Below are 19,171 nucleotides of genomic sequence, written 5' to 3'. Positions count from 1 at the left end.
TCGTCACTGTTTTGAACTTCATCGGTCTCAGGTTTGACTTGATTTTAGTAGTAATCTTACCTGCCTACTTATATCGATGATGTTTTGTCTTCAGCGATGTAGCCAGTAGAGTCCCCGATGGCTCCTTCACCTCAAAATGTGAGCACGAAAACTACTACCACTGCGAAAATATCCTGTTATCAACCGATATTAAACACAATCACAGATGTAAAGAACATTCGTGTTTATTTGAAGCTTTGACTTCTGTTATTGAAAGTTAAACGAAAAAATGATTGAATTTGGAGACCTTTAATTTGTTACTCACCGAAGAAATACAGCGAAAAGCAGACGCCAACGACTACTACTACGGCTGTTTTTTTTTTTTTTTGTTTACATCACGTGATTCCTTTCCGCCAATCGTATTCGTCGCTCTGAGCGTTCCCTAGTTTGCTCTGTTTGTCCCTAGATTCCTTACGCAAATCCAGCGTTTAGCTAGGGGCGCGTCTGTAAAGCCGGCTTAACCTTGGTGCAACCGGAATTTAAACCCGTGCTTACCTAAGCTCGGTTTAGGGCGCTAAGCCGGCTTAGGAAAGTGCCGCTTTGGGTTAAGGTAAGCGGCGTTGGTGCAACCGGCCCTTAGTCATGCATGTACCACCACTAGGTTCTCTTCCTCCTTGTTTTCCCACACCTCCTCCTTCGATTTGGCCATAGCGTCTACCATCCACTTTCCTGGCTGAGCCACTATGCTGCAGACTCCTTTCTTACATTGCCAACCAACTCGTCACTATAGTTAAGTGTCCCCCTGGGTCTGCCGCCCCTACCGCCGTCTTCTCTGCCACCTTTTCCTTATTAACTACTCCTCTCAGTTGTTGCACCATATCCTCACACTTCTTCCTATGCTCCTCCAACTCCGCCTTCCGCTCTTCCCCCTGTCTAAGCTCCTCCACCTGTCACTCAAGCTCGGCTAGCTGTTCCCGTTCTTGCCTCAGCTCTTCTGCCACGCTCTCTGCTCTGTCTTCCCGTTTTCTGGTCATCTCCTCCGCATCCGCTTTGGCACTCTTAATCAAATCTCCGACTTGCGCCTCGAGCTGAACCCGCTTCTCCCGCTCTACCTGTATTTTCCGCTTCAACTCATGAACCGTAGCCGCCCATTCCCCTCCTATTCTCCTAAAACCATCTTCTACCTTCTCGCAACTCCGGCATGTAAAGCTGCTCCCCTCGGCTTCTGCTACACTTTCGAACTCCGTCTCCATCATGCTGCACCAACGGCCACACTCCTCACATTCTACATCGGGTCCTTCTTTTACTTTAGGCTTCTCAGCCTTCTGCCGTCGCGTATTCACCATCGCCTACCGACACACCGCGAGACCCCTCGAAAAATGCCCCACCAAAACTTAAACCAAGAAAGCCTGGACGCCTCTGCCCACGCAACCAACCAGCCCGCCAAAAGTTTCAAACGCGCACGTGGTTCGGTCCCGTGACCCTACCTAAAAAAGTCTACTTTAACCCAACTATCCTATCGCTACTTTAAAAACTACTTTCTACTGCCTCATAACCACACACGCAACTAAACTAAATATACCAAATATATGGTGTGCCCATATTACACAGTGTTTCCAACTGCTCGATCGTGGTGGTTCATGGGCCGCATTTGCAAGAACAGCTCCGAGGAGGAGGTGGCGAAAGCGTTGATCGTCTGCAAGCGTCTTTGCCTTTCCTCCTGCTTTCCTCCTCGCTACACGAAAAAGCAGCACATGCGCACTTGAGACCGATTGCCGTAGGAGGTGTCCACCATTAAAGTGCAAATGCAAATTGCATCGGTCACAGCCAAGCACAAATGCGCGAGAAACATGGTGTTGGCGTGCACGGGTGTTTGTTTCAGCGGCGGAAACAAGCGCAAGCTCTGCATGGCCTTGGCGTACATCGGCCTGCCCAGGGTGGTTTTCCTGGACGAGCCTACGGCAGGAGTTGACGTGGTAGCCCGCAGCAAGATCTTCTCAGCTCTGAAGGCGATTCGAAGCGCGTCCGGCAATTCCCTCGTCCTGACCTCTCACAGGTGGGCGCATCACTCTCCGCGCCTTGCACGAAGGCTTGAGTAAATGCGGCAGAATTGTAAAAGAGCAACTTCGCACTAAAATAATCTGGTGAGCTTTTCGCCTGCGAAAGGATCCATTCTGAAGAATGGATTCATTCCTCGAGGATTGAATCCTCGACACCTTCAACGTCACCAGTACCGGATGCACCCGTAACATTTCAGGACTAATCTTGAGACGTAGAAAGAGAGGGCAGCCCGGTAGTGCCCGTGCAGCTGTTGAAGGCAGGGACTTTCGTGTAGCATTATACCAAAGGGCGCCGTTCTGTGAACATTTGGTGCCGCGCTACTTGAATCTTTGTGACCACGTGCACGTGCATGATCACATGGAAGATTTCAGCATGGGTGGCAAACCAGAGCGAAAACCCAAGCGTCAATTCTGCGTCAAAGTCGGTGAATTTGGAGCAGAGATGTTTGAAATGATTCTGCATGCTTATGACGAAAGAACAGTGAGTCGCGCGATGTGTTTTGAGCGATACTCGCGGCGCGTCATTACCACGAACTTACGTCAAACAAGTATAAGTACTGCAGATTTAGTGAATTGCAGCACGATAATAACAGTGCTGACTGTTGGGCGAGTGGGTGCTAAACTGGAGAATACATGGTAGCGCTCAAAGACGAGGACAAAAGGAGGAGAACTGGACACCGCTGTGCGCTAAGAGTTTGGCTGAGTGTGCATGATGTGCTTAAGTTCGAGCACAGCACGAACATTTATAGCGCACACTGTGGTGCCTAGTTCTCATTTTGTCCGGTTTTCGAGGGATATATCAAGCAATTCTCAGTAAGATACGCTCATTGTGGACGCGCCCGTCGTTCTCGCTCCTCTCGCCAACGCCTCAGCATGGACGAGTGCGAGCTGGCCTGCGACCGCATCGGCATCATGGTGGCCGGCCAGTTCAAGTGCCTGGGCACGCTGCAGCACCTCAAGGGCAAGTTCGGCAAGGGCTACACCCTCAATGTCCACCTCGAGGACGTGTCCACCACGAACGTGGCCGACTTCAGGGCGAAAGTGGAGAAAGCTTTTCCCGGTATCGAGCTAAAGGAGCATCGTGAGGTAATTGCATCGCCACCCTAATAAACCAGCTCGCCTGTCTACTCACTTTACCTTCAATTACTCTGATCGTCATCATCCAAAACAACTACTTTTTTTTTTCTAAACGCAATCATTTTAAGTTTTCGATTTCACCACATCTTTCGTTTTCGTAATTGTTGTTGCAACATTCTTGACTCTATTCGTTATATACACAGCCTCAAGATCAATGTAGTTAGCATGCCTTATGCACAAGTGTGCACCGCCACTGTCAGCTTAAACGTGCACCAAAGACGTTTCTGAGATCGTCTGTTCTTGGTGATAACTCATTTTACGAGATCTAGCGTCACAGAAATCGAAAAATTATGCTCGTGCGACGTCTATTTCCCTACTAACAATGTGATTGAAGTTCGTGCCACCCCCCTTTCTGAGCGAAAAATTCTGCATGGAGCAGAGAACCCAGCGGGGGCGCCGGCGGCGTGACGGCGGGCGCGCGGACTGGCTGACGCGCGTTTGTTTTATTATTATTATTTTTACTCGTCGAAGCGAACAAAGCTTATTCCGCGCGAACTTTTCAAAAATCCAGATGGTGCGCGCGTCGAAGGTGTGAAAAGGCGCTCCCTCCGAGGCGAATGAGTGCGTAACGTATCTGGGTTTAGCAGCGAAATGAGAGCTCGTGTCCCTTAAAACTCCTCGGAAAAGAACGTAAACCACATTTTGGTTCGTTACAGTTGCATTTCCTTCAGTGTAGTCGAAACGCAACCAAAACGCGTGCAAACACGCACGCACATGCACGTATAATAACACTCACACAGACACCCGGGTATATATAGTCACGCGCAGGCAGGCAAACACGCCTGTGCATGCACGCACATAAGCACTCTCGCGCATGCACGCACACACGCAAGCAGAGACACGGACGCGCAATTACGTACGCAAGCGCGAGCACGCACATGCATGCACATAATAGAAAAACTAGACGAAACGTCACAAGGTGTATCGATGAAACGAACGCCGGCTATTTCCGATGGAACGATTTATCGTTGAAAAAGTGCAGCTTCGAAGAGACGAGCTGTGTAAAGCATCGTCTGACGAACTGATTGCATGGGATCGCGTATATTCGCAATGTATAGAACATTAAACAGCGGTCACTAAAACAGGCACACAAAAAGCATAACTGTTTCCAGTGCTTCGTGAGAAATCACCGGACCCCAGTTGCCGAAACAAATCTTGCATTCACAGAAATACACATACAACAGAGGGGGATTCTAACCACGGTCATCTCCCGAGAAAAATAAACTACGCATTGCCAAATGCTCAGCCTCCGCCCAAATGTAGCCTAGCGACATAGACTAAGCGTTCGACAATATATAATGTATTTTCGCGGCAAGAAAAACATGCTTCCGATTTTTTTCGAACGAACTCTAAAGAAATGTATATTATATCTATGATCGAAATTTGCACCCCTTTTAGAGGAAGAAATGTAGTACTTACCGTGGGGGGGGGGGCAGAAGGAGCGTCGTTCTTGTTCCTGTACGATCGCTTTGACCATGCACAGTCTGCAACGACGGTCACAAGCGGATACGGATAGCCTTCGGCATCGATCTCGACAGATTCCTTCGCGCGCCTCGCTTCTTCCACTCCGGCATGTTGCATGGCTTCCCAAGCGGCATCTTCAACACCCCGAGTCAATTCCTTCTCGCAGCGCTACGACACGATGACTCAACCTCACCTGAAACCTCACCATCCGTAGTTTCAGCAGAGGGTCGCTTACGTGCAAACTCTATTGGCGACTTCGAGACCTTTCGCTTGCCATATTTATACCTCTTTGGACCCATAGCCGCGTGGACGGCCTTTCTAGTTATTAAAACACGCACAGCTATCCGCCTGACACCCACCCCGAAAAACACAAGCACTCTGTCTGGACGGGTCTTGCCGTCTCTGGAACACCACAAGCGCGTTACTGAAGAGCGCATGCGCGCGGAGTAAAGCCCGGTTCAAACAGACCCGGACTGCGAACCCGGGCGCCGGAACCCGCAGTGACGTCAGCGCTCCCTCCGTACGGGCGGTAACGTAAATACGGCTTCCGGCACCCGGATTGAAGAGTTGAAATTTTTTCAACTTTCTCCTGCCCGGGTCGTGACGTAGGTTTCCGTATTTTCTCCGCGGCCAATCAGCGCGGCGCGCTTCCCTCCTCCGCCCTCCTTACCACCGGCGTTCACGTTGTTCCGCGTGCGAATGCTTCAGTCGCTCCGTGCTTGCTTGCAAGAAAAGCTCCGGCGATGAACTTCCCGCCCGTCACCGACGTGAGGAAAGCAGCTCAGGCTGCAAAGAAGAGTGCCGCTGCGTTTAACGTACCCGAGAAAGCCTATGGACTAGCTAGCTAGTTCAGCAATACGGCTGGATCTTCGACAGGGATCGTAGCGACCACAAGGACCGGGACAAGTGAAAGAACTCGATACTGCTTTTAATAATTTATTGACACGGTTTCGGAGACACGGGAGGTGGTTGCAACTCGATGAAACGGCATCTTCATTGCAAATATCAGTAGCGCTTAGAAAGGCCGTTTGTAGAGGCAGGCAGTGGTTGGCTTGCTGGCTGCAAAGAGACCGGAAAGGCAGTGGGATGTTATTAATAAGCAAATGTGCTAAGCTTCCAGCTTTCAGGGCATGCTTGATCACTACAATTGTAATGAAGCAACTCATTTGTTCATTTTTTTTTTATACACAATGTTTTACCAGCCTCGGGCACTCTGCGACCGACAAAATCTCCTCCCCCCGAAACAAAATCCTGGCTACGTGCCTAGCTGCAACCATTGTGCGTGCGAGCTACATCTGACACTTAAAATGTTAAAAAGGTCAAAGACACTGGTACGCGCTGTAGACCAGTTTTTTAGGCAGTACTGTACGACCGCTAGCCTAGGGTCTTTAACACCCGTCACGCAGTAGTGAAACACGAAGGTCTGCTGGTACGATGCTCATCCAGATCGAAACGGGCAGGGGTGGGGATTGGACCTAAGATCCCTGGGTTCTGCAGCGCGAGCTTTCGTGCAGAAAGCTTGTAAGCACACCTCCTAGCTAGCACAAAGGACAAGGAAGCACAACGGGCTTCCCTCATACATGCACTCAAAGGAGCACAACACCGTGACCAGATTTTGTGGACGAAGGGAGTGTGTCGTACGAGCTGCACATGTGCATGCCATTGCTATTTTTTTATAGCACAGACGCAGTAAAATTTGACAAGCATGTGACTGTTACGAAAGCTGCTCTCGTGATCCTGCCGCGTTAAAAATGATATAAACGTGCTTTCACTGCGGAAGCGCACGCTCCAGGGCCGGTTTGCTCATCTTGCGGCTGCGGACGCGGCCGCGGCCAGGAGGGATTTTTACGTCACGTGACCAGCTCCATGGGGACAAGGAAGTACCTAGCGTCCCTGCCTAATGGCGGAGATATCCGCATCGCTTCAAGCACAAAAGCCTAATTTCGCTCGCAGAAACTGATTGGAGGGACTTTCAACTGGAATCTAATTGACCGCCCCTTTATACTGTAGGAGCGGCAGGTAAAGTTACGGCCAGGGAGGGCAAATAGGAGCCAAAATAAAGAAAAAAACACACGAGATAAAAGCGGTAGCCGTATTTTTATATACCTCCGCCGGCGCCGCGCCTCGCGCCGTCTGTTGTGGTCGAGAGGTTAAAGCGCCGGTACTTGTCGTCGCGGCGTGAAAGTTCCGGGTTCAAATCGCGCTAGGAACTTCTTTTTTTTTTTTGTATTTTGTGCGTGTCTTATTTTTGAACTGTGATCCTTTTTTGGAAATCATCCACTTGCATGCACTACTGCGCCTTAGACGCTTTTACTGTTAGTCCCACCTGTTCAATCGAAACACCGGGAAGAAAAAAAAAAAAAGATCAACGCAAGTTAACGCGCTCATGCAATAATTTCGTAATGTTCATTAAAAGGAAACCAAGCTAACAGCATCAGTATGGCTTTCACACAAGCGGAGCCGAAACAAGCATCCTTTCCCCAGCGTTTACAATTTTATCTGTTTTCAAATAACGCTCTTGCTACGATTCCTTTCAATAACAAGAGACGCCTATTTAGGACTAATAAAAACTGCAGTTGTAGCAATTAAAGAAAATAAAACAAGCAAAAAAAAAAAAGACTAGCAGCTGTTTATACATTGATTGAGCGAAATCCTACAGGCGAGGCAGCAGGTCAAACGTCTGAGAAAGGAGTAAACTTGAACTAAAAGAGATCATACTTTTCCTTGCATGGAATGAGATAAAAAGTATATTTATACTCTTTAAATTTTGTTGTGGCAATCGTTTTTTAATATTAACACATTACTTGTTGAATTTTAGTTAGACTATACTCCGCGACAACTTTTCTTGGCAATGCAGTGGAAGGTAGAGGCCCGCGTCCCCTCTCCCATTTTGAGTGTGCGCGGGCTCTCCTCCTCTCCCCGGAAATGGGGGAGGAAGAGAGCCTGCGTACACTCAAAATGGGAGATTGGACGCGGGCCTCTACCTTCCACTGCATTGCCAAGAAAAGTTGTCGCGGAGTATAGCAGACGATCACGACCAAATGCAAAAATGAATCAGGCATCGACCATCGCAAACCCTCTCTCTAATGCAAACACCTAAAATGACTTTAGATCAAGAAATGGAATTAATTATAATTAATTCCATTTCTTGATCCAAAGTCAGTTTAGGTGTTTGCATGAGAGAGAGGGTTTGCGATGGTCGATGCCTGATTCATTTTTGCATTTGGTCGTGATCGTCTGCTAGTCTAACTAAAATTCAACAAGTAATGTGTTAATATTAAAAAAACGATTGCCGCAACAAAATGTAAAGAGTATAAATATACTTTTTATCTCATTCCATGCAACTAAAAGTATGATCTCTTTTGGTTCAGTTTTACTACTTTCTCAGACGTTTGACCTGCTGCCTTGCCTGTAGGATTTCGCTCAATCAATATATCCGCAGCTGCTAGTCTTTTTTTTTTGCTTGTTTTATTTTTTTTAATTGCTACAACTGCAGTTTTTATTAGTCCTAAATAGGGGTCTCTTGTTATTGAAAGGAATCGCAGCAAGAGCGTTATTTGAAAACAGATAAAATTGTAAACGCTGGGGAAAGGATGCTTGTTTCGGCTCCGCTTGTGTGAAAGCCATACCGATGCTGTTAGCGTGGTTTCCTTTTAATGAACATTACGAAATTATTGCATGAGCGCGTTAACTCGCGTTGATCTTTTTTTTTTTCTTCTTCCCGGTGTTTCGATTGAACAGGTGGGACTAACAGTAAAAGCGTGTAAGGCGCTTTTACTGTTAGTCCTGCAAGTGCAAGTGGACGATTTCCAAAAAAGGATCACAGTTCAAAAATAAGACACGCGCAAAATACAAAAAAAAAAAAAAAAAAAAAGTTCCTAGCGCGATTTGAACCCGGAACTTTCACGCCGCGACGACAAGTACCGGCGCTTTAACCTCTCGACCACAACAGAAGGCGCGAGGCGCGGCGCCGGCGGAGGTATATAAAAATACGGCTACCGCTTTTATCTCGTGTGGTTTTTTCTTTATTTTGGCTCCTATTTGCCCTCCCTGGCCGTAACTTTACCTGCCGCTCCTACAGTATAAAGGGGCGGTCAATTAGATTCCAGTTGAAAGTCCCTCCAATCAGTTTCTGCGAGCGAAATTAGGCTTTTGTACTTGAAGCGATGCGGATCTCTCCGCCATTTGGCAGGGACGCTAGGTACTTCCTTATCCCCATGGAGGGGGTCACGTGACGTAAAACTCCCTCCTGGCCTCGGCCGCGTCCGCAGCCGCAAGATGAGCAAACCGGCCCAGGTGAGTATTCCTGCGAGCGACGCACGAGCTTATGTGGAACGCCACTTGATATATAACATGAAAATAATCAAAAATAAAAAGCAGCACACCCTACCTTGCTCGTGACATTCGGAAGCACTCAAAGAATTCCCGGCCGTCGGGGTCTTCGAACATCTGTCTCACAACACTGTAGGACTGTAGTCTCATGATGGTGGCATACTCGTCGAGCATTTTTCGAGGCTTCAGGAGCTCGCGGGCGGCCTTTCGCTTCTTCTTTTTCTTCACGCTCCGTAGGTACTGCTCACACGCAGCCGCGAAAGTAGTCAGCCGACGCCAGTTGATAGTTCTTGCATTTGTGACGCACCTCACTACACAAAGGTTCATAAGTGAGGCAATTCGAGCTTCGTTGCCGGGATCCTGCCGAGACGACGCCATCACGGAACAAAGCGAGTGCCGCGGTGCCGCCGGTGCCGCTCTAAACGGAGCGCGTCGCGCGCCCGGGCTACAGGCACCATACCCGGGCTGCCCGGGCTGCCCGGGCGACGACCCGGCTTGACGACAGCCGCTGATTGGTTGCCTGGGGAGCCGCCGTGACGTCAGCTACCGTATGCGGAGACCCGTGTCGCGCGCCGTTCAAACCAAACCGTGACGTCAGCGCCCGTAAACGGGAGCCGGAAGTGATTACGTCAGTACGGGTTCCGGCTCCCGGGTTCCGTATTCCGAGTCTGTTTGAACCGCCCTTAGTACAAAATCAGAGCAGCGTGCGTGGCCGAACCGTGGCGCCCTCACGCGGCGCTTGTCGAACTAGTCTTGACCGTCCAAACGAGGAAAACAAGCCACAACACCTTGGTTCAGTTTTTTTTCGATGTAGCTACAGGACGGATGTACTTACAGCTATAATTCTGATATAATTGAATTCCGTGTTAAATTCCGCAGATATTCCTCGAGACACATTTGTTGTTCAAAAATCACAGGTTTTTAAAAACGCGTTCTAAAGTAAACATGTCAAAACAGCCGATTCCGACCGATTTCACGATTTACTATAAAATATAATAAATTTTTTTATGAAAACTATACTCTGAGGAATAGTTGGACGAAGGATCAATCTTTTTATAGCAAATAAGTTTGAAAAAATCGGAGCAAAGGCTATTAAAAGAGAATTTTTGTAAAATGGCAGAAACTCGCGTGTATTCTCTACGGGGCTTGGAGCAGAGCTCCCTCTTAACTTGATGGAGCGAATATGTGGCGAACAACACACGAACTTGGCTCGGCTGCCCGCTCGCTTTGAGCGCGGCGTAGGAGTCACGAATTCTTATGAGGCCATGAGCAGAGCGAATGCTGCGGGGCAAAATTCGTCGTTTCTTCTTTTTTTTTTTTCTTTTTTTGCTTTGGGGAGCCGGGTTTTAATCCGTTCTTAATCCGCAGAATGTCTTCGACTTTCACATGGAGAAGAAACTGCCGTGGAGCGTCCTGTTCGCTAAAGTTGAAGAGCTGGAGCTGATGTTCTCGTTCGATCACGTCTTGGTTTCCGAAAGCACACTGGAACAGATCTTCATCGGCTTTGCGCGACAGCAAGATGAAAAGAAAGTAGAACGCGACAATGTCCTCAGCACCGTGGCCCTCAGTCCACAGCCAACGAGGTTGGAGGCCAATAAAAATTAGAGATAAAACAATTATATCTGTTTATCTATTTTGACGGGTTATAATCGTTGGTGCCAAGGCGAACGTAGTTTCAACCAACGCTCTAGATTTCTTGGTTGACACGCACCACAGAAGAGCGTCGTTCGAAAACTGTTCTTTGTTGCCTGGACGCAAGTAGGGTCGGGAGCGATCCTTTAGCGTAACCAGCAACACCGCCCCCACGGGCAACGGAGTAGGAATATTTTTGAACGACGCCCTGTTTGTGCGAACTTCGTTTAGCGCAGGCAATATGAATCCAACTTTCCACCGGTTCCCACTATTCTGTCGATAGGGAGGGCTGGTAAGGCTGATGCAAATACCCTCGATATGTTTGCGTTTGTCTTTCAAGGAGCGTCAAACGCGCCAGCTAGTGCAACAGACCCGTGTTTCGAGCGGCTCTTGGAACTTGTCAAGTGATAAGTGCCGTCACGGCGCTCATTGGCCACGAACGCGAGTTCAAATATTCGTCGACGGATTGATTGTTGACGAGCGCATACGTCCGAGTTACGCACTGCTCGTGTCCATCAATGCGTGAACTGGGTTCGACTGACGTGCTTGGGCACCGCGGATGCATCCCAGTGAAAAGGTGGAGAACTTTCGAAGGAAAGGAGGTACGAAATGGTCCGCTCTATTTTCAAATTTTTGTACCGAAAAGCAAGCTTTAGACTTTTACGCTCGCGCACCAGTTTTATGTTAGCGCACTAAACGATATGCAATTAGTAAAATTCCAATTTATCCCTGCCGAAAATTACTTTCATGCTCCCTTTAAAAGGGCGATGCATCATTTTTTGTATTTTTCACAAATATCGCTTAGAACGGATCTGATGTTAATGACCGATGAAATACGCGTTCGTTCTTCACTACACACAATATAAGTCGCAAAACAAATTAAAGAAAAAGAAAATCATGAGCTATTTCACTCTGTGAAGGTGCATGACTAGCGAAGCTGTTTAGCCCACGACACAGACGTGACAAAGAATTTTGAACAAAGGTACGAACACATTGGTTGTCTTGATCGGTGGTCGTCGTGACTAAAGTTACGCAAACACATTTATTGTTTATTGTTGTTTTGATCGGTGATCATTATTTCGCGTAGACGACTATCGCCGCCCCGAGGAGACGGAGGAAACTAGACACGCGCGACGGGACCGCCACCCCGAGAGAGCGGAAGGAAAGGAAACTATAGCACGTAAGCGCTTGAAACGACGACGAAAAGAGGGTGGTGCGAGCCCAGACATGGCCATCACGGGTCGCACAGCGGCAAATCTTTGAAAAACCTTTGTTATCTACCTGAGAGTGTAATGATCTTGAAAATGGCGCTATCGATAACTGATCTACTGAATAGACCTATTGCTAGGTTACCCAAGCATCAAGGAGAATGCAGGGAATGGTGTTCCACGCGCCGCACGTGCCGGCGTCTGCAGCAGTAACTGGTCCAAAGCAAAAGCCTAAAACGAAAGGCATCTTGCACGCGCGGAAAAAGAAGAAGACGTCTAAGTAAGCGCCACGTATGTTATTCGCTCCTCCGATTCAGCGCTACTTAGCTCGTTCATTTCGTCACCCGAGATTCACAATCAACAACAAATGATTGCTCTTAACGTCACCCAACAAACCACGGATATCCGTCGGACGTCCGTGGAAGGTGCGAATATCCTGTGCCTGAAGGGGACGTCCGCAGAACGTACGCCGGACATCCGTTTCTGTATATCCAAATCGGAGATGTGCTGGATGTCCTAGGGATGTCCAAATCAGATTTTCAACGGATGTCCGCCAAACTTCCATTTATAGACGTACGCAGGACATCCATTTCTGTACATCCAAATCGGAGATGTACCGGATGTCCTAGGGATGTCCACATCAGACTTGTAATGGATATCCGCACATTTTCCATCCGTGGAGGTCCACTGGACATCCATTTCTGTACATCCAAATCAGAGATGTACCGGATGTCCTAGGGATGTCCACATCAGACCTTCAACGGATATCCGCAAAACTTCCACCCGTGGCGGTCCACAGGACATCCATTTCTGTACATCCAGATCAGAGATGTACCGGATCTCCTAGGGATGTCCACATAAGACTTTCAGCAGATATCCACAGAACTTCCATTCACAGGTGTACAGTGGACATCCATTTCTGTACATCCAAATAGGAGATGTACTGGATGTCCTAAGGATGTCCACATCAGAGTTCCAACAGATGTGCAAAAAACATACATAAATGGCAGGTTATATATGGCCCCAATTGCTTGGGGACAAACTTTAACAAATCACTTTTATCTAGAGACGTTTGAACCATGCATGGTTCTGTATTTCTGAAAGCATATATTTTACAAGACGTTTTAGAATTATAAATTTATGGGCATTTAGGGAATATTAATTTGTTTAAAGACTATTCAAAATATAGTTTATACAAAGTACTGCTCCAGTTACTCGTTGCTTTTGTAATTTGCAATACCGAAGCGGTTCTAACAAAGATAAGAAAATAAAAGCCAAGGCAGTAGGGTACTTTCGTGCGTAAACAAATCACTCTCTGCTTGCCTGCGAGGGAACATTAACCACCAACGGTATTTTTTCAGATTAAAATTATTTGTTTACAAAAATATTGTAGTGAAGCAAGGAACATTCTTTGAAAGATTGTGAAAGGAGTTTATTCAAGGTATGTTCACTCATCGCTGGAACTAGTCAAAACCTTTGAATCAGCAGTTTCTATCAAAGCGCAGAAGTTGTTTTAAAGCCGCTACCCGATTGATTATTCGGATGTCTTCGCGGTACTGTCATTCATTCAAATGACGTTCAGCTTGCAACTACTTGACAGCACGTCCTACGAAAGAGAGAAGCTGGATTGAGGATATAACTGCATTTGCGGGAGCGCAATTTGTAGAAATCAGATACTTTGCTTTATAATAAACCAATACAAATCGTTTGAATGAAAAATGTCGCTGCCACACGTTTTAGGTAAGCCCACCCCAATTTTATTTTATTCTCTTCATAATAAGTTTTCTATCTTACTTGTCAACCATACCTATATCACACTTAGGAATGCAAAAAAAAAAAAAAAAAAAAAGAAACTGTGCTGTCAGTGATTGTGATACAGCTCCAGAAGGGGTCCATATCACAAGAGCGAATGACATTTTAGCGAACGACGACATTTGAGCGAATGGTCGTTTTAGCGAATAACGGGGGCGCGCGTTAACCCATCCGTCGCGCTGCGCTTTATGCCGCTTCGCGGCGACAGTCTGCGGCAACTCATTACAAAAATATGAACCCATTTGGCCCACCCGAAAACGCCGCTTCGCGGCGTCCGACTATTCGCTAAAGTGTCGTTCGATGAAACGTGGGCGTTCGCTAAATAGCTCGTTCAACATTCAACTTCCCGAAAATGAGTGCGCATTTATGGCACTTTCACAGAGTGCTTTTGCTAAAGAGACAAGGAGACAAAAAAAAAAAAACCTCTATATTAGAGATTTTTGTATTTTTATTGAAATATCTATATAAATCTTCCAATAAAAAAGGCATTTCACATGAGCATGTTCTGGCTCGCCGCAGTCGCAAGCCCATGCTAACCCGGCTGTAGTTTTTTTGTAAACAATGCCCTACCCATATAATGTTTGTACAGGATTTGCGTAAATCTGGAACCTGTTCACAAATAGGTGTCCGTTTGTGTAAACCCATGCAAACAGTTGCATCAGAATGTGCGTATGGGTCAACCATTTACATTAGTAAACTTGTATAAGCAGGTCCTAATAACCTTTGCACAAATAATAAGGTCTAAATGTGGTTGCTGAAAAAGGCTTGAAAACGTAATGTAAAAACATAACTCCAAAGTGCTTGGGGATACTGATGTACCGAATTACACCACCTAAAATCTTAATCTAAACTGTCCTCTGTGTTGATAGATCTTGTGCCAGCAGATAGATATTGTGCCAGCAGAGCCAGCTAGATCTTTCTTGAAATGTTCTTTGGTAGGCTGCAAGACATGAAAACAAGAAAACAGAACCACGAGTATTTACCAACGTTATGTTGATCACGTTTTGAACTGTTTGCTAAAGCCGGCCTAGTGATCTAGAATCGGGAACTCTGTCAGATTAGTCAACTTAACCAATTGAGAGTGTAAGTAGCACCACTGAAAAGGTTCTACGATCCTTTTGATTAGGTTACCCCGCAAAACTGTCAGATTAGTCAACAAAAGTATAGACAGCACCACTGAAAAGGTTCCATAATTATTTTGATTAAATTTGCCCCGCAAAAGCGTTTCATGTATGCAGTCAGCATATGAAGTCCTTTCCACAGTCCCTCTATAAAATCCAACTACTGTGTTCTCCAACACGACGTGCTTAGGTTCAAGCATCGATTCTACAGCTCATAAAAGTTGTTCAAATTTAACACTTCCGTCAGTGCACCCAAATAGAAAGTCTCAAGAGGCGTTTATAAGGTCACAGCATAGCCGAAACGTAAATACTCGCAAATATTTCAAATTATGTTCTTCTACGCACGACAGGTTGTCGCGCATCTGCTTATGCGTGCGTCGTTTTGCCGATACACAAAAACCCGTCATGTCTATTAGAAATGTTTACGGACCACAATATAAAATTTCACAGACATACCTACACTAGAACTTTATAAAATATCAATTTTAATAGGAGCTCACGTGTCGAGAACCGCATCACACTTGTCGATCGCTGGCGTCGTAAACAATGAGCAAGTGGAGCAAGTGTGCACGCTGCTGCAGCCCAGAGTTTCTCGAGATGCGCACCACGTGCACACGGTGAAGCGAAACTATCAGCCCGACCCATGGTGGCAGGAAACCGAACTGTACTTCGCGGATAGGCGAAAAAGTATGTGACACTCTCCACAGGCGGCACCACCAAAGTAAACGCTCGCAAAAAAAAAAAACTCGATAGCCTCGCTACGCGCGCGTAAAATTGCCCTCGCCTTTAAAAAAAAAAAAAAAAAAGTAATGCGTTTTTTTTTTTTTTTTTGCGTTTTTGTGAAGGGGAGCGGGGGGAGCCGTCTTTCCTTTCTTTCTCTCTCTGGTTGCTGTCTTTCTTTTTTTAGCTCCGGACGTTTTTGAGTTTGTTGTGGAGAGCTTTGAGCCTCTTTTTGCGACCGATCCCTCCGTTTTACCATGGCCTCCGAGATCCCGCGCGCTTCGGGATCTCGGAGGCCATGGTTTTACCATGAGGCTGGTTCAGGCATATGCGTTTTCAACTGCACCAGACGGCTCCTTGCGTTTCCCTACGAAACGTTGCGCGGATCTCGGTGGCCATATCAACGACCTTATATCACTACGCAGTCGGACGCGCAAACGCAACTGTCTGAAGCAGAGTGTCGAAACAAGAATTTTATCGGTTCGGTTCGGGTTCGGGCTCACGACTTTTGGTCCAGTCCCGGTGCAGCTCCGGGGAACAAAAATACAAACCGGTGTGAACAGCTAAATTGAGAATATATTTTCCGCGTTATTTTGGCAATAAGCACTATTTCCGCCGTGAAACCGAGTAACTATTTTTATATCTTTCTCTTAGGTGCAATCTACTTTTATTTTCAGGCGCCAAAAATAAGAAATTGCGTTCTTTATTTTGACGCAAAAGTAAAAGAAAATCGTAAACATGCAAAACGTCGTGTTCATACGACTGAGCATCCATTTGTTTACCTCCGTCACATATATTTGTCACGAGGTTTGGTAGGTCACCTAAAATACCCGTGATTGATACAACTTTGCATCGCAGAATTAAAAGCTGAATCGTAGCTCTGCTCTTAAATCAAGGAATTGGAGTACATAAAATAATGATATGGGTATCTCGTCGTCATATATATCATCAAATATAGTTTACGAAGTACGTTTTACAATAAACAGGGTGCGGCCTAAGGACAAACATATTTAACACACCTTTCAAAATTCGAATTTCAAAAGTACATGCCTGAATGTGGGCACGCGAACTTAGTTTCGCAAAAAGTTTACGTCATATATTTTTTTTTTTTTTCACCGCTCAATATTGAGGTAGTGAAGTATTAAAAATAAAGCAAAATCGGAGATCGTGCATTTTTCATGTCCTATACCAGCCTGTTTGTCGTCTGCACTCTGGTTATGTGCTCGCTCCCGGGTGGCTTGCTGCACGCAAAAAACTTAAAACAACAACAGAGGCTGGCGATGAGCAAGATATTCGCGATAATTAGTAGTATCTTTAACGAAATATATGAACTGCTACCACTGGGAGCAATTGCTTACAAACCGGAGTGCAGACGACCAACATCCGGCAGTAGGGCATAGGAAATGTATGCCCGCCGTGTTTGCTCTATTTTAATACTTTACTATCTTTGACTTTAGCTCTGAAAAAATAAAAAAAAATAAAGTAATACAACTTTTCGCAAAATTACATTCCCGTATCCAATTTCAAGATGTACGCTTTTAATTCAAATTTTGCAAGGCGTGCCAAATGCGTTAGTCCTTACGACCGCACCCAGTATATGATGACAACGCAACTGAGCTAAAAGCAGTTGAAATATTTATGACAAACGCATGCATTTGTAGTCACTCTGAGCCAATGACATACCTTTTATAGATCATCATGCTTGTTTTCCTAACCAACATTCTCACACTCAGCACCGTGACGCAGGCGAAGAATAATGCGGAACGGAGTGATCAAAATAGTTCACTACCTAATTTAAACGCACCTTTGTTCTCAGATCGAATCTGGCCTAAAATAGCGCGTATCCAAGTGAACATTTTTGTTTTACAGGATACACTGGCATAGCATGGCTGCGGCGGTTTGTTCTTGACAAGATGCCGGTCAATTTAATTTGAAAATAAGCATCAGCCTTGCTAGCTGATATTTTATTTTATATATTTATTTATTTATTACATACTTAAGGCCTTGATTAGGCCCTTGCATGTGTGGACTACAGACGTAAAAGATGCAAATAAGGGAAAAAGAAAAAAGACACATTTCAATATTTTAATTGTTGTTTTACATAACTAACAGTATAGTTAGTTATGTTAAAGGAGCTGTGCAACAATTTTTGTACTGTGCACAAATACCGCTTAAAACGGATCCCTAACATTAATGACCTATGAAACACGCGTTCGTTTTTCACCCCACGCAATAGAAGTCCCAGAAAAAAATTTAAGAAAAACGAGCAGCGTTCACCCCCTCAACTCGCAGCCAGAACAAGCGGCCACGTGATCTGGAGCCGATTATATGCCGCCAGTGTTGATCATAGCCACGCGCTGGGGTTGGCAAAGCACAGGACACGCGCTGAGTTCCAGACATTGTTATGACTCGGCTGTTGTCGTCGTTGCAGCGATTGGACACGGGTCACAGCCCGAATGCTTCTCGAGCTAGCAATTGTCACGAGCCCAAGTCGAGTGCCCACGCAATGCTCGGGTCCAATCTATGAACCGCATTCAAATATCGTCACTTGGGTGTACTGCGATCCCCGAGTTACGTCATCAAATTTTGCAAAGGAGAGATTGAGTGAAAATGACCTCTTTTGTCCTTGAAATTACACCGCAACAAAGGAGTTTCTTGGCCAATGGCGTTGCGCGTGAGTATCCTTGAGTCTCAGCTGTGCCAGTAAGCTCGTGTAGAGAGAAAAACATTCCAATTGAATATCGTTGCACAGCTCCTTTAAGAATAGCAATGAGTGTCTGAATAAACACTCAACGCCCGAGTATAAAAATCTGACAGAAAACGTAATGGCATGCATTAAAAGGGGTGATCATCGAGTGCTTTATTAAAGCAAGAGGAGATAAAAAAAATATCAGAAGGCAGTGTGTTTCAATAGGCCTTTTGCCGAATTACCCAATCATCAAAGAGAATGCCGGTAACGTAGGTACAGGCGCTGCGCGTGCTGGCGTCTGCAGCTAGAACTCTTCAAAAGCAAAAATCTTAAACAAACAGCACTTCGCACAGGCGTTCCAAAAACGCTTTATTTTGGTCATTTACTTCGATTACTTTGTATAGGGAATGCGAGCGCGTGTACCTACGTTCCCAGCATTCTGTATAGGGTAATTGAGATAAAGGTATATTGGATGTAGTGCGTGGAAAAAATGAAAACTTCAAAAAGGTTAGTTCGAGCAAATATTGGCTGAAGAGAAAACTCATAATAGTTCTTAGAGCAAAACAGTATTAACGCTCTACTCGACACTGCAGCTACTTAACTGGTCACTTTCCGACGATCTGCGTGCGTAATCGTCATAGTTCCGTCGCGCATCCTTGTGTGCTTTGTTTTTGTTCAGCCCAAAACACACACACAAAAACAAAAATTGCTTTTCATGACATAAAAGAGGCATTACCAAATTTTCGTGTGTTTGAAAGGCTCTCCCAAATCACTTTGGGCCCACTGAGAAAAGAAAAACGCCTGAAAAGATTTGCAGAGCATTTTTCAGATACTTATGATGTGTATCTTTAAGGGGATCGACCCTGCATTTATGTTGCAGGGTCGATCACACTCGGATGATTTTCAACATGATCAACATCCACCAGCTCGCCTGCACACTCACCGCTGTTTCATAAAGCTTGAGAATTTGTTTATGTATGATTGCTCAGAACAATTTGGAATATTTTCAAATGTGCG

General features: G+C 45.8%; 1 protein-coding gene across 1 annotated transcript; it reads left to right on the top strand.

Moving 5' to 3' along the window:
* Window positions 1–1,784: 1,784 nt before the first annotated feature.
* Window positions 1,785–10,577, top strand: LOC120836672 (phospholipid-transporting ATPase ABCA3). The gene is made up of 3 exons (XM_040205682.1): window positions 1,785–2,035; window positions 2,912–3,125; window positions 10,341–10,577. The coding sequence occupies exons 1-3, from the start codon at window positions 1,785–1,787 to the stop codon at window positions 10,575–10,577; spliced, it is 702 nt and encodes a 233-aa protein (XP_040061616.1).
* The last annotated feature ends 8,594 nt before the right edge of the window (window positions 10,578–19,171 follow it).

Source organism: Ixodes scapularis, unplaced genomic scaffold, assembly GCF_016920785.2.
Source record: "Ixodes scapularis isolate PalLabHiFi unplaced genomic scaffold, ASM1692078v2 PGA_scaffold3__209_contigs__length_174095766, whole genome shotgun sequence".
NCBI classification, from domain to species: Eukaryota; Metazoa; Arthropoda; class Arachnida; order Ixodida; family Ixodidae; genus Ixodes; species Ixodes scapularis.
This window is presented reverse-complemented; position numbering and strand designations above follow the sequence as displayed.

What these genes read in the sequence shown, in the direction of transcription:
- LOC120836672 (XM_040205682.1), top strand. Translation starts at nt 1,785, where the DNA reads ATGCAAATTGCATCGGTCACAGCCAAGCACAAATGCGCGAGAAACATG. An exon ending in CTCGTCCTGACCTCTCACAG is followed by an intron (nt 2,036 to 2,911) that starts GTGGGCGCATCA and finishes CCAACGCCTCAG; the next exon opens with CATGGACGAGTGCGAGCTGG. An exon ending in AGCTAAAGGAGCATCGTGAG is followed by an intron (nt 3,126 to 10,340) that starts GTAATTGCATCG and finishes CTTAATCCGCAG; the next exon opens with AATGTCTTCGACTTTCACAT.